The 12,875-nt window shown below is 37.1% G+C and overlaps 2 protein-coding genes across 4 annotated transcripts in view; both read left to right on the forward strand.

Moving 5' to 3' along the window:
• The window catches only part of LOC123878983 (PC4 and SFRS1-interacting protein-like), a 38,846-nt gene that overhangs the window by 3,393 nt on the left and 22,578 nt on the right, over nt 1-12,875 (forward strand). For all 3 annotated transcript variants that reach the window (XM_045926430.1, XM_045926432.1, XM_045926431.1), the window contains 12 exons: nt 75-237; nt 1,925-2,032; nt 4,206-4,274; nt 4,862-5,043; nt 6,426-6,588; nt 7,137-7,173; nt 9,259-9,423; nt 9,977-10,078; nt 10,942-11,076; nt 11,534-11,715; nt 12,430-12,556; nt 12,668-12,814. In XM_045926430.1, the coding sequence (XP_045782386.1) occupies nt 75-237; nt 1,925-2,032; nt 4,206-4,274; nt 4,862-5,043; nt 6,426-6,588; nt 7,137-7,173; nt 9,259-9,423; nt 9,977-10,078; nt 10,942-11,076; nt 11,534-11,715; nt 12,430-12,556; nt 12,668-12,814 (1,580 nt within the window). The remainder of the gene's footprint in view (nt 1-74; nt 238-1,924; nt 2,033-4,205; nt 4,275-4,861; nt 5,044-6,425; nt 6,589-7,136; nt 7,174-9,258; nt 9,424-9,976; nt 10,079-10,941; nt 11,077-11,533; nt 11,716-12,429; nt 12,557-12,667; nt 12,815-12,875) is intronic.
• Nucleotides 7,180-8,839, forward strand: LOC123878991. Its single transcript, XM_045926446.1, has 2 exons — nt 7,180-7,745; nt 7,917-8,839. Exons 1-2 carry the CDS (start codon nt 7,607-7,609, stop codon nt 8,774-8,776), a joined length of 999 nt encoding a protein of 332 aa, XP_045782402.1. The 5' UTR covers nt 7,180-7,606; the 3' UTR covers nt 8,777-8,839.

A 12,875-nucleotide genomic window follows, 5' to 3' on the forward strand; every position in this document is an offset into this window, starting at 1 on the left:
GTTGTATGAAGTAAGTGACAGAGAGAGCCCTGTTAAGTTGAGTCAAAGTTATATACTGTCAATTTTTTTTTCAGGGCCAACCTCCCGCCGAACATGATATTCGACTATGCAGAGAATAAGGACAAGTTCCTAACAAAAACTGTCAAGAGACGAGACTTCAACGATGGAGTGAAACAGATTGAATATGACTTTGCTAATAATGTACCGTTGGAGCAAGTTATTGGGGTAGCCACTGAGGTAAGGGATCTTTAATATTCCATTACAATTACAAGTTATATACAGGGTGTTCGGTAATTAGTATATAATGACGACAAGTGCCCATGTTACTTTGATCTGATAAATACAATGCTGAAGTATAATGACGAAATAAAATTATAAAAATTTCCATACAAAATTTAAAAAAAATTATTATGTCAAAGTTTTCATGACCCTAACGTGCACTAACTCACTGAGTTCGTTAGCTCCGCCTATTTAAAGATAGTCAAACGATCTCAGTGAATTAGGGCATGTTAGGGTCATGAAAACTTAGACATAAAAAAAAATTAATTTTTTTAATGGAAATTTTATTTCGTCATTATACTTCAGCATTGTATTTATCAGATCAAAGTAGCATGGGTACGTGGCGTCATTATATACTAATTATTACCAAACACCCTGTATAGAAGAAGCAGTTACATGGAAGTCCATAATGTACAAGGAATCAAAAGCTTAATTTGCTATAATCCACTGATACAGACAAATCTGTATAGTGCAACGTTCAATATGCACTGCCAGCCCTCCCACTGCTAAACATGCAGGAAAAGCCAGTCACCAAGCAAGCAATATGCACCACCACCACACAAATCCCAAAACCACTTGATGCACATTTCGTACCTTTATCACCACTATATCATTTTACAAATCTAACAATTCTGACGATCAAAAGGTGTACAATAGTATGTAATTACTTTGAATAAATGATTTTGATTTCCATCATCATCATCATCATCATCATCAGCCTGTGGACGTCCACTGTTGGACATAGGCCTTCCCTATAGAGCGCCACCACACCCGGTCCTCAGCCTTCCTCATCCAGTCACTTCCCGCCAGCCGCTTTATATCGTCGGTCCATCGTGCTGGAGGGCGTCCTACACTACGTTTGCTTAAACGCGGTCTCCACTCAAGGACTTTCCGGCTCCAACGGCCATCGCCTCTACGACAGGCATGGCCTGCCCACTGCCACTTCAGCTTGCTAATAGTTTGGGCTATGTCAGTGACCTTGGTTCTTCTGCGGATCTCCTCATTTCGGATCTTATCCCTCAGTGAAACTCCTAACATAGCCCTCTCCATAGCGCGCTGAGCAACTTTGAATTTGTGAACAAGGCCATTTGTCAGTGTCCACGTTTCAGCACCATAGGTGAGGACGGGAAGGACACACTGGTTTGATTTCCATATCGAGTCTCAAAATTATGGCAGTTATAAGTAACTTTACTTTTGGGACACTCAAGTTCATAAACCCCTCACTTTTGGTGATCATTTAACTTATCTTTCTTTCTACCTCTCAGAATCATTCCCAATATGACGGACTTATCCATACTAATATTATAAATGCGAAAGTGTGTCTGTCTGTCTGTCTGCTATCTTTTCACGATCCAACAGTTTAACCGATTCTGACGAAATTTGGTACACGGTTAGCTTATATCCCGGGGATGGACATAGGCTACTTTTTATCCTGGAAAATCAAAGAGCTCCCATGGGATACCCAAAAAACCCATCCGCTTAAGCGATTTGTATGAAATTTGGTACTGAGGTAGCTTGCGTCCCTGTAATTGACATAGGTAACTTTTTATCCCGGAAAATCAAACAGATCCCACGGGATCTTTAAAGACCTAAAAGTCCACGCGGACGAAGTCGCGGGCATCCTCTAGTGTAACCATAATTTCAGGCGGAACTGCCAGAAGGTGCCAATGACACAGCCAATGAAACTGCAAATGAAACGGTGGACGAATCAATGGCTGACACTACTGCTGCGGACGAAACTATGGCTGATGAGGTAATTATGCACCTTTATTTTTTTTAAATTGGCTTTAAGCTCTGGGTTCTTGCATTCTTCAGCTTATTATTAGATTATTTCGTGCCCTTGTAGGTTTTATTTTAAATTCATGAGTTTAGACATTAGAATCATGGTGCGTAGGCAGAAAAAAAATCATAGCACGCGCCATTTAAAAATAAGATTTCTGCGCAGTTACATCGGCGTAGCTTATGAAAACTGGCCAAGTGCGAGTCAGACTCGCGCACCGAAGGTTCCGTACTCAGGTATTTTTCTGTCATTTTGCACGATAAATCAAAAACTATTATGCACAGAACTAAATAAAAATCTGCTTTGAATGCCCTTTCATATGATACCCCACTTGGTATAGTTATTTTTACTTACTTTGAAAATTGAAACACATTTTATTTTATTTTTTGTGCTCAAACCACAAATTCGCGGTTGTCTGATTTTTCCTTTACTTGTGCTATAAGACCTACCTGCATATTAATATTAAAACCTATAGGGTACTTCCCGTTGATCTAGTCAAGATCTACCCTATAGGTTTTCTTGACAGACACAACAGACAGACAGACAAACAGACAGACAACAAAGTGATCCTATAAGGGTTCCGTATTTACTCTTGAGGTACGGAACCCTAAAAATGATAGTAGTGTGTAACAAAGTATATTTTGAACTTTGTCTACGTTGGTGTTAGCTGGCGGGCGTGCTCTGCGTATTTGGAGTGTTTTTTTTTTTGTTAAAACTGATTGGAAAGCGCTCTAAGGGGGTGCCGTGCGTGAGTCGGCGAGCGCCGGCGCAGACGGTGTCCATACTTGTATAGTTTAACTAACTTGTTACAAATAACTACAAACTTGACATTGGCTAATCATTTCATTATATATATTGGATTAATCTTTTTGGTCACAACAGAGTGTGATTGTGTTCAGAAGAAGAAAAACAAAATCCATAGAAAATAAGTCGCTAGCCAAAGTATTTACTCTAAGATGGAGTAAATATTTGTCGAGAGGACTGACATTTTAAAACATGATTCTACTGTACCCTGTACACTGAGAGAAGTTAATATAGCACTGTCTGTTACGTGATCACATAGGAATGATAGAGCCAAGTCTTGGGATGGATTTTTTTTTTAACCCGGCTGAGTTTGTTGTGGGCTCTTCTCAGACTTGGGCGCGTTTGGAACCCTCGTAGCTTTAGTTTTAAGTTACGTAATTAATTATCACCACTATATCGTACTTTAACAATTTCGACCATCAAAAAGAGTACATTTGTACCTACTATAAATAAATGATTTTGACTGACTTTTGAATCTTGGCTGTGCTTTGTTCGGCATGACCTGGTGCTACTGGGGACACAAATTGCTGCAGTATTATCATAGTATCAGAGAAGATTCATGATATACAGTGTGTTTTTTTTTTTAACTTGGACAGTGTGGGGAAATCTGAAACCATAGAAGAACCATAGGGGAAAGCGTCTTAGAAACCATTTGCTCTTTTTTTATGAAAACAATTTTGGCGGAGTCAATTTTTTGGTCAAGCGTGAGTTGTCCATAAAAATCAATGAAACGAATCCTAAGACGCTTTCCCTGTATCTTCATGGTTTCAGATATCCCCATACTGTCCAAGTTAAAAAAAAACACACTGTATAGATGAAAAGGAAATGGTGTAACTTAAATAGAAATGGGTATTAGGGTTCCGTACCACAAAAGGAAAAACGGAACCCTTATAGGATCACTTTGTTGTCTGTCTGTCTGTCCGTCCGTCCGTCCGTCCGTCCGTCCGTCGTGTCTGTCAAGAAAACCTATAGGGTACCTACCCGTTGACCTAGAATCATTAAAGGTAGAAGGTAGGTCTTATAGCACAAGTAAAGGAATAAATCTGAAAACCGTGAATTTGTAGTTACATCAAAGAAAGAAAAATTATAATGTTTCAATTTTCAAAATAAGATAAATATACCAAGTGGGGTATCAAATGAAAGAGCTTTACCTGTACATTCTAAAACAGATTTTTATTTATTTTTATGTACAATAGTTTTTGATTTATCGTGCAAAATATCGGAAAAATACCCGAGTACGGAAACCTCGGTGCGCGAGTCTGATTCGCACTTGGCCGGTTTTTTAAAGGCTTTTTAGATTTTCCTTGCAATTGATTTTGTTTTTGTTTTATTTTGCTTTTAGTCGACACAGAATGATACCGGAATTGAGGACTCTGATGAAACTGGTGCTTTAGTTATTGACGAAGGAAAGGTAGGCTGAATTTTATTTCAAGCATTTTTTAACCCCGACCCAAAAAGAGGGGTGTTATAAGTTTGACGTGTGTATCTGTGTATCTGTCTGTGGCATCGTAGCTCCTAAAGTAATGAACCGATTTTAATTTGGTTTTTTATTTCAAAAGGTGGCTTGATCAAGAGTGTTCTTAGCTATAATCCAAGAAAATCGGTTCAGCCGTTTGAAAGTTATCAGCTCTTTTCTAGTTACTGTAACCTTCACTTGTGGGGGTGTTATAAATTTTTAATTTACACTTGTTATTATTTGTTGTTATAGCTACAATAGAAATACCTACACATTCTGTGAAAATTTTCTATTACGGTTTACGAGTTACAGACAGCTGACAGACAGACAGACAGACAAACATACGGACGGACGGACAGTTGAGGCTTAGTAATTGGGACCCATTGATACACTTCTTGTTTGGAATGCTAAAAAACCAGCCTAGTGCTGGCCGCCATGAAAATAAAATTAGAATATCTTATTTCTTGTACGATGCTACGGACCCTTCATGTTCCAATCCGACTCACACTTGACCCATTTTTTATATTCATGTTTTATTTCAGCAAGCCAAAGCCGGCCGAAAATCTACAGCTAAGACCCCAGCTACTCCAAAAGCTAAAGAAGCCAAGACCCCGCGCGGTCGAGGCAAAAAAGACGAAGAAGGCAAGGAAGAAGCCAAAGAGGATGAGAAGAAAGAAGAGGAGTTAGTTGTCAGTAGAAGCGGGAGAAAGATACGTCCCAAAAGGTAAGAAAGAAACATTTAGACTTCGTCTGTGTTGGTGTTAGCTGGCGGGCGTGCTCTGCCTTTTTGGAGTGTTTTTTTTTTTTGTTAAAACTGACTGGAAAGCGCTCTAAGGGGGTGCCGTGCGTGTGTCGGCGAGCGCCGGCACAGACAGGGTCCATACTTGTAAAGTTTCTCTAACTTGTTACAAATAACTACAAACTTGACATTGGCTAATCTTTGTAAAGCCAGACAAGAGAGAAAAAAAGAAGCATTTTTTTAAATATTAGTGTACGTTGTTGGTCAGAAACCTTCCCGTAAGTGCCGACAACAATTGTACAAAGTTTCATTGCAATCGGATGAACGATACGCGAATACATAGGTCAGAGAAACATTCATCTTCAGCCGATTCAAAAAAGGATCTGGTTCCCGATTCGGTCCGTATTTTTTTTTCATAAGAAATAATCACTAGACTTGGTTCGCGTGGATTTAGGTTTTTCAAATTGTATGGGAACTCGTTTGATTTTCAGGATAAAAGCATCTCTGGGATGGCAGCTATCTCTGTTTCAAACGTCATAGTCATATAAGCGGATGTGTTGTGAAAAGGTAGCAAATAGAGTATTGACAGACCTATTTTCGTACAAGAGGATGCCCGCGACTTCTTCCACATGGATTTAGGTTTATAAAGATCCCGTGAGAACTGTTTGTTTTGGCATAAAAAGTAGCGTATGTCCGTCCCCGGGATATAAGCTAATTTTGTACCAAATTTCGTCAAAATCTTTTAAACTGTTTGGCCGTTTACAAGGTAGCAGACAGACAGACAGACACACTTTCGCATTTAAAATATTAGTATGGATTTGTAATATCAGTATGGATTTATTTACAGCAGTGGTTTTCTAGATATAACTACTGTTTTACAAAATCCTAAAGTAAACCTAGTCATTGCCGAAATAAGGTTCCAAAGTATGAACCTGATTTGCGATTATGACTTACATTATTTAATATATCAAACAAACATAATAAAAAAATGAAAACCGTTGAGCTGGGCCTCGCTGTTTTAGGGTTCCGTTCATAATTTATGAACACTTTATTTTGGATGTATTAAATATTAGCTGATGCCCGCGACTTCGTTCGCGTGGATATAGGTTTTAAAAATCCTGTGAGAACTCTTTGATTTTCCGGGATAAAAAGTAGCCTGTGTTAATCCAGGGTATAATCTATCTCCATTCCAAATTTCAGCCAAATCCGTCCAGTAGTTTTTGCGTGAAAGAGTAACAAACATACACACATACGCACAACATTTCACCTTTATAATATTGGTGTGAAGTGAGATTTCATTCCCGTGCTAGACATAGCAATAAAACATAGAAATAATGCAAGTAAACGAAACTTTAATATTTTTACAGATACATAGACGAACATACTGAGGAAAACACCACCCTACCATCGCCGGCTCCCAAGAAACGCCGCGGCGCGTCGCCAGTGGAAAAAGATAAAGAAAACAAAGAAAAGGAAAGCAAGGAAAAAGATAAAGACAAGAATATCAAACATTTCAATGCTGTCACACAGGTAGGTTGGATTATACTCGTCATCATCAACAACCGGCCCACTACAGAACAGGGGTCCTCTCAGAGTGAGGAAGGCTTAGGCGAATAGTCCACCTCGCTGGCCAATAGTGAATTGGCTCAATGTCATTGTATTTTTTTGGAAAAGTAAGAAAACAAATGATCATGATCATGATCAACCTATAACTGGCCCATTACTGAGGACTGGTTTCCTTTCGGAAAGAGAAGGGTTTAGGCCATAGTCTACCACGCTGGCCCAGTGCAGATTGGCAAACTTCACACACCTTTAAGAACCTTACGGAGAACTCTCAGGCATGCAGGTTTCCTCACGATGTTTTCCTTCACCGTCAAAGCAGTGATAGTTAATTGCATAAAACGCACATAACTCCGAAAAGTTAGATGTGCGTGCCCGGGATCGAACCCACAACCTCCCGTTATTTATGCGTTTCTCTGAGGTTTCTAAAGGTTTTAAGCAATCTAAGGAAAACTAAAGTTTAAAAACCTTTTAAAAATAGATTGTTAGTAAAGCTAAGCATCTATTTTCTTTTACAGGGAGATCTCGAAGATTTGAAAGAGCCTTTTACACCAGGTAAGATAAAAACAGTAATGTGCTCACTACTTTATTAACTTTAAAAAAAAGTTAGTAGCGCATGACTTATTTCTAGGTTGCAAAGTTCGAAGAAATAAAAAAAAACGTCGAATCCAAAAAATGTTAACAAGATACACATAAAAAAGCAATACGATATAGGAAAATTGTTTTATTTCAGTAGTTTAGTTCCACTAGCTGTGGCACAGCCTAAAGATAGCTTTATAAAAAAAAATTAAACCTGACATGGCTGTATGACTTTAGGCTGTTTGCCTCATAGATTATAAAAAAAAAGAAAACGAAATAATATCTGTGGTCATTTTATTAGCGCGAAACATACGAAGTCTACAATTTGTTTATTGTATTAATATTGTACATAAGTACATAAAAGCTTTAAAATTAATTATAAAATTGAAATAATAAGTTACAAATAAATATGGACAGTTTAAACACTGAATTAGATCTGTTTGACGAAGATATTTTCAGTCAGTATGATTCAAATTTAGTGGGAATTTTGAATACTTCAGACAATGATACTAATATTATTGAAGGAAAAAGTTATAAAACGGAATTAGGTATGTTTTATTTACACAATTAATAGGAATAATTAGCTATACAATTTATCAAAACTTAAAATATTCTTTATTGAGATTGACTTAAAACTAGCAAGATTTGATGGTTTAGGTACTATTCAAAAACGTTAGTTTCCAATATTAGTTTTATGATTATTTTTCATAATCTTTCAGGTAAGATTCCGATAGATGAATCTACTTTACTTAGCCAGAAAACAATCACATCCGTAGCTAAAAGAAGTAAGAAATTTACACCACCTGTAAAGAATAGTACAATAAATACAAAAATACCCATACAACATAATTTAGTAGAAAAACAAATTTTCACACATACAAATCTTCTACAAAGTCCTATGGAAATCGACGATTTAAATATAGAACGTTCTAGTATTACTGACATAATCGAAAAAAGATTTGAAAAAAGAACACATAATAATTCAAATACCACGTTCAGTTTAGATGGACTTTTATTAGGTTCTTTAAATTTACTGAATGACGTTGAAACCGAAAATGTTTCTCAAGCTTTATTTACCGAAGACTATTCACAAGAACAACCAAAAATGTCACAAGAACAAGCAAAAATGTCTCAAGAATCGAAAAATACAATACTTTCATTTAATTCTGATAATTACAAAATTTATACAAATCTTGATTTGAAAAGTGAAAATATCCAAAGCCAAGTAGAGGATGGGTCTTTTAAATGTCAAAACCAGATAGAAGGTTCTTTATATAGTACAGATTGCATTGATATAGATAAAAATAATAATATTGAATTCAACCAAAGTGTCGATTATAAAATACCCACTGGTGATGTTTTTTTAAATCTATTTAAGGGCGGGAAATGTATGAAGAAATTCGATAAAATAGTAGCAATGTCTACTGAACTTGGTGATAAGGGTTTGAATGTTAAATATTCGGATTATATCAAACAAATAGGTAACTTTGAAAAAACATCAGACACTAGTGATGTCGTTTCGAAGATTTTGAAAATGTATCCGAACGATAACAAGATTCGTTTAAAAATGAAGAATTAACATAATTATGTAGTGTTTGACTAATGCTTGTTTGATGTAAAATTTTATTAAAAAATTAAAAATAAATATAAATTATTTTAGTTGTTTAATTTATTATGATTTTCGTTACGTTACTTGAAAATTTGCATTTTCAAGACAGACAGCGGAGTCTTAGAGTGAGATTTATAAAGCGCACTTTGACTTTGCTCAGACTTAAGATTGAGTTAAAACGAGACAGATTTATGTGAGAGATATACATGTCTCGTTTTAACTCTGGCTTAAGTCTAAGCAAAGTCTGAGTGCGGTTTATAGATCCCACCCTTAGTAATAGGGCTCCATTGGCAAGCTTCGGGTACGGAACCCTAATATTCAGTGTATTAAAACTCATGGATGATAGACTTGAGTCTCTTACAACACAAGGGGAAGTTGTTTTAATGTCTATGTGGCGTTATAGCTCCTAAACGGATGATACGATTTTGATGCGACTTTTTTCTTTACAACAGACGATCCGGAAAAGGAGAACATTATAATCGCCTATCTACCAATGGGGCAGTATATTGGTATTAAGCTATTCCAGTCGCGACCTAACAGCTTTAAAAACGAAGCTGCTAGGCTACAGTGGGACAAACAAGCTGCTAGCAATGCTTTGACACTCAAATCACAATTAGGTAAGCTATTACAGTTTGTTTTATGAAAAAAGATCTGCGACCTTGTACCTGCGCAGTGGGGGATTTATTGGTGGTAGGAAATGAGGCAACGGCGCCACACAATTGGTTCATCAATGAACCTTAGACTGCATCATCAGTAAGTGGTGTTATGACTTTATTCTAAACCATCTCCTAATATTAAGAGCTTGAACAATTGCTTAAAATGACACAAAAATCTCACTGGGTTTAACGATTTTGAGGCAACAATCAACCTCGTAACATGTTTTTAAAAACATTCGAAATTCAATTCGAAAACAGTTTCGTTTGTGATTGGTTGGTTACACAAAATGGTTAACGCTCACTGAGATTTTTGTCTCTGTCACTTGTATGGGATTACGTAACAGAAAGTGCCATATATTAACTTTTTTCCGTGGATAGATTATGGATGGTTATAGAAGCTACATCAACGCGAATGAAGTTGTGGAAGTTGCTTGACCATGATTACACCTGATGGCAAGTGATGATGTGGCCTAAGGTGGGATATCTTAATAAAATTGTGTTTTTTTTTTTTCAGAAAAGGGGCACATAAGCCCTCATTCAGTAATGGGACAGTTAGTAATGGACCTCAATTTGACTGACGAGGAAAAAGCTACGTTAGACAAGGACAGAGAAACGGGTATGTATTTATCTTAGCTCGCGCACAGAGATATCAAATTCTACACAGATTTGCACAGAACTTGAGGATTAAGGTGGTTCCTTCTTACACGCTTCTACATACAAATCTATAACGCCTATTATTATTCTATTATTTGTTGTAAAGGACCTATCTCTTCATTATCTACACTCTAAAATAATAAATTTAGTCAAATTATATTTATTTTGAAAGTTATGGACACTTGAAAAATCTCTATTTTAGGGCAAATTTTGAGGCAAATTCGTGCGTAAATAAACTATATAGGAAACTAGAAAATTGAAAAATTGATGAGGTCGTATCACACTTTACTTTATAATAATTTCAAGTGTCTTTAGTATGTGTTATAAAAATGACGTAAACTAAATCGAAAGGGGGTGAATAAAGAAATTGGTGACCAACCACAGATAAAAAAATGTGGATTTATTTTTATTACTAACTGTGCAATGTTGCTAGAATACATTTTAAATAATTTCATTTAAACGCTACCGTCTAATGCCGTGTGGACACCAACAAAGGGCAATTCATAAAACATTAGTTTTATGAATTAGACATTTAGAGCCTCGATAGCTCAACGGTTGAGGAGCGAACTGAATTCCGAAAGGTCGGCGGTTCAAACCCCACCCGTTGCACTATTGTCGTACCCACTTCTGGCACAAGCTTTACGCTTAATTGGTGGGGAAAAGGGAGTATTAGTCATGATTAGCATGGCTAATATTCTTTTTAATTTAAAAAAAATTGCCCCCTCCAAGCCCGTTTCGATCTTAGACTGCATCATCACTTAACATCAGGTGAGATCTTAGTCAAGGGATTAGTTGTAATAGAATTTGTGGATGTTTTTGTTACAGAAGAGAAGAAATCCCGCGTACAGTACCTGAAAGTAGAAATGAAGCTCATGGAATTGGATACCAAGATAAAGACATGCCTTTGCTTAGAGAAAGCTGATACTGAGTTGTGTCTTAAACTTATGGACGAACTAATGGGTGAGTTTGGATTGGTTTTTTTTGGGTTCCGTACCTTAAAAGAAAAACAGAACCCTTATAGGATCACTTTGTTGTCCGTCCGTCTGTCGTGTCTATAAAGAAAACCTATAGGGTACTTCCTGTTGGCCTAGGATCACGAAAGGCAGGTAGGTAGCACAAGTAAAAGAATAAATCCGAAAACCGTGAATTTGTTGTAATTTAGATGATACCCGCGACTTTTTACTACTTTATTTTCCGGGATAAAAGTTGCCTCTATCAATTTCCGGGATAAAAGTTGTCTCTATCAATTTCCGGGATGCAAGCCACCTCTGTACAAAATTCCATCCAAATCGGTTTAGCTATTGGGCCGTGAAAAGTTAGCAGACAGACTGACAGACACACTTTCGCATTTATAATATTAGTATGTATGGATAGTGTGGATATAGATTAATATGGATGTTTATTACTTTTGTTACAGAACTAAACATAAAACCGCTAATGCTGCTAAAACACCCGTCCACACTGGAGACAATAAAGCGCATGCGCGCGTACGTGGGGAACACGCCGTCGTGGGAACTGAGTGAGAGCGCGGCCTTACAGTTTAGCCAACAGGCGCACAAGATACGCAAGCAAGCTGACACCGTCTACAATAACTTGAAGGTAAAGTAGAATTGGAGAAAAGTTTTGCGCTCGCTTCGCTCATTCAAACTAACATCATCATCATGATCAGCCATTGTCGGCCCACTACTGAGCATGGGCCTCCTCTCAGAAGGAGGAGGGATTAGGCTATAGTGTGCCTTGCTGGCCACACCTTTGAGAACATTATGGGAACTCTCAGGCATGCAGGTTTCCTCACGATGTTTTCCTTCACCGTTGAAGCAAGTGATGTTAAATTATTTAAAACGCTATGTGCGTTAAAACTCGTAAAATTAGAGGTGCGTGCCCGGAATCGAACCCCCGACCTTCGATTAGGAGGCGGACGTCCCAACCACTGGGATATCACATCTTAGATAGATAAACAAGAAACTAACTTAATTTTTTTTTTAATTCTTCATTGCACACACAAACATACATAATATACAGAACACACAGAAGGAATTTATACATAAGGATGCAAAGGCGGCTTTATTTCTAAAGTAACCTCTTACAAGCAACCTTTGGTAAAAGAATTAACTGACCACAGCGTGGGATGGTGCACAAAGAAAAATTAGTAAACTTATAAGTAGTACTACATCTTACAAAGATAATATTATTTGATACTAGAGGATTTCGATCGGTTCTGCGGCTGGGCCGTGAAAATGTAGCAGACAGACAGACAGACACACTTCCGCATTTATAATATTAAAATGGATTGTACTTAGTATTTTGTTACAGAAATTGTTCCCAACGCCAGAAGGTCTTTCCTTCTGGGAATTCTTCACGGAACGAGTCGCACAATTCAAGAAGGCGACGGAGAAACTCACAACTGAAGAAGTTCTAGAAATCGTGCACGATCCTTTAGGTGAGAATGAGAATTTTTTTTTTAACCAGATTTTTCCAGATATTTCCTTGAAGTGTATGTAAAGACACTATCATAAAAGTTTTAATAATAATTATTATGTCTTCGTCATAGAATTGTCTACGCCAACATCTCACACTATGAAAGCTTCGGTGGAAGCAGCCAATGAAGAGGAAAAAAAGGAAAAGGAAACTGCAGAAGAAACCGAGAAGGAGAAGGCAGAGGAACAAGAGGAGGCAAAAAAACCTAAAACTACGCCAGGTATAAAAGAAAGTCATATTTTTGTCATAGATAAAATTTAATGAATGTAATACGAAAAATA

The sequence above is a fragment of the Maniola jurtina genome, chromosome 27, assembly GCF_905333055.1.
Source record: "Maniola jurtina chromosome 27, ilManJurt1.1, whole genome shotgun sequence".
Classification (NCBI taxonomy): domain Eukaryota; kingdom Metazoa; phylum Arthropoda; class Insecta; order Lepidoptera; family Nymphalidae; genus Maniola; species Maniola jurtina.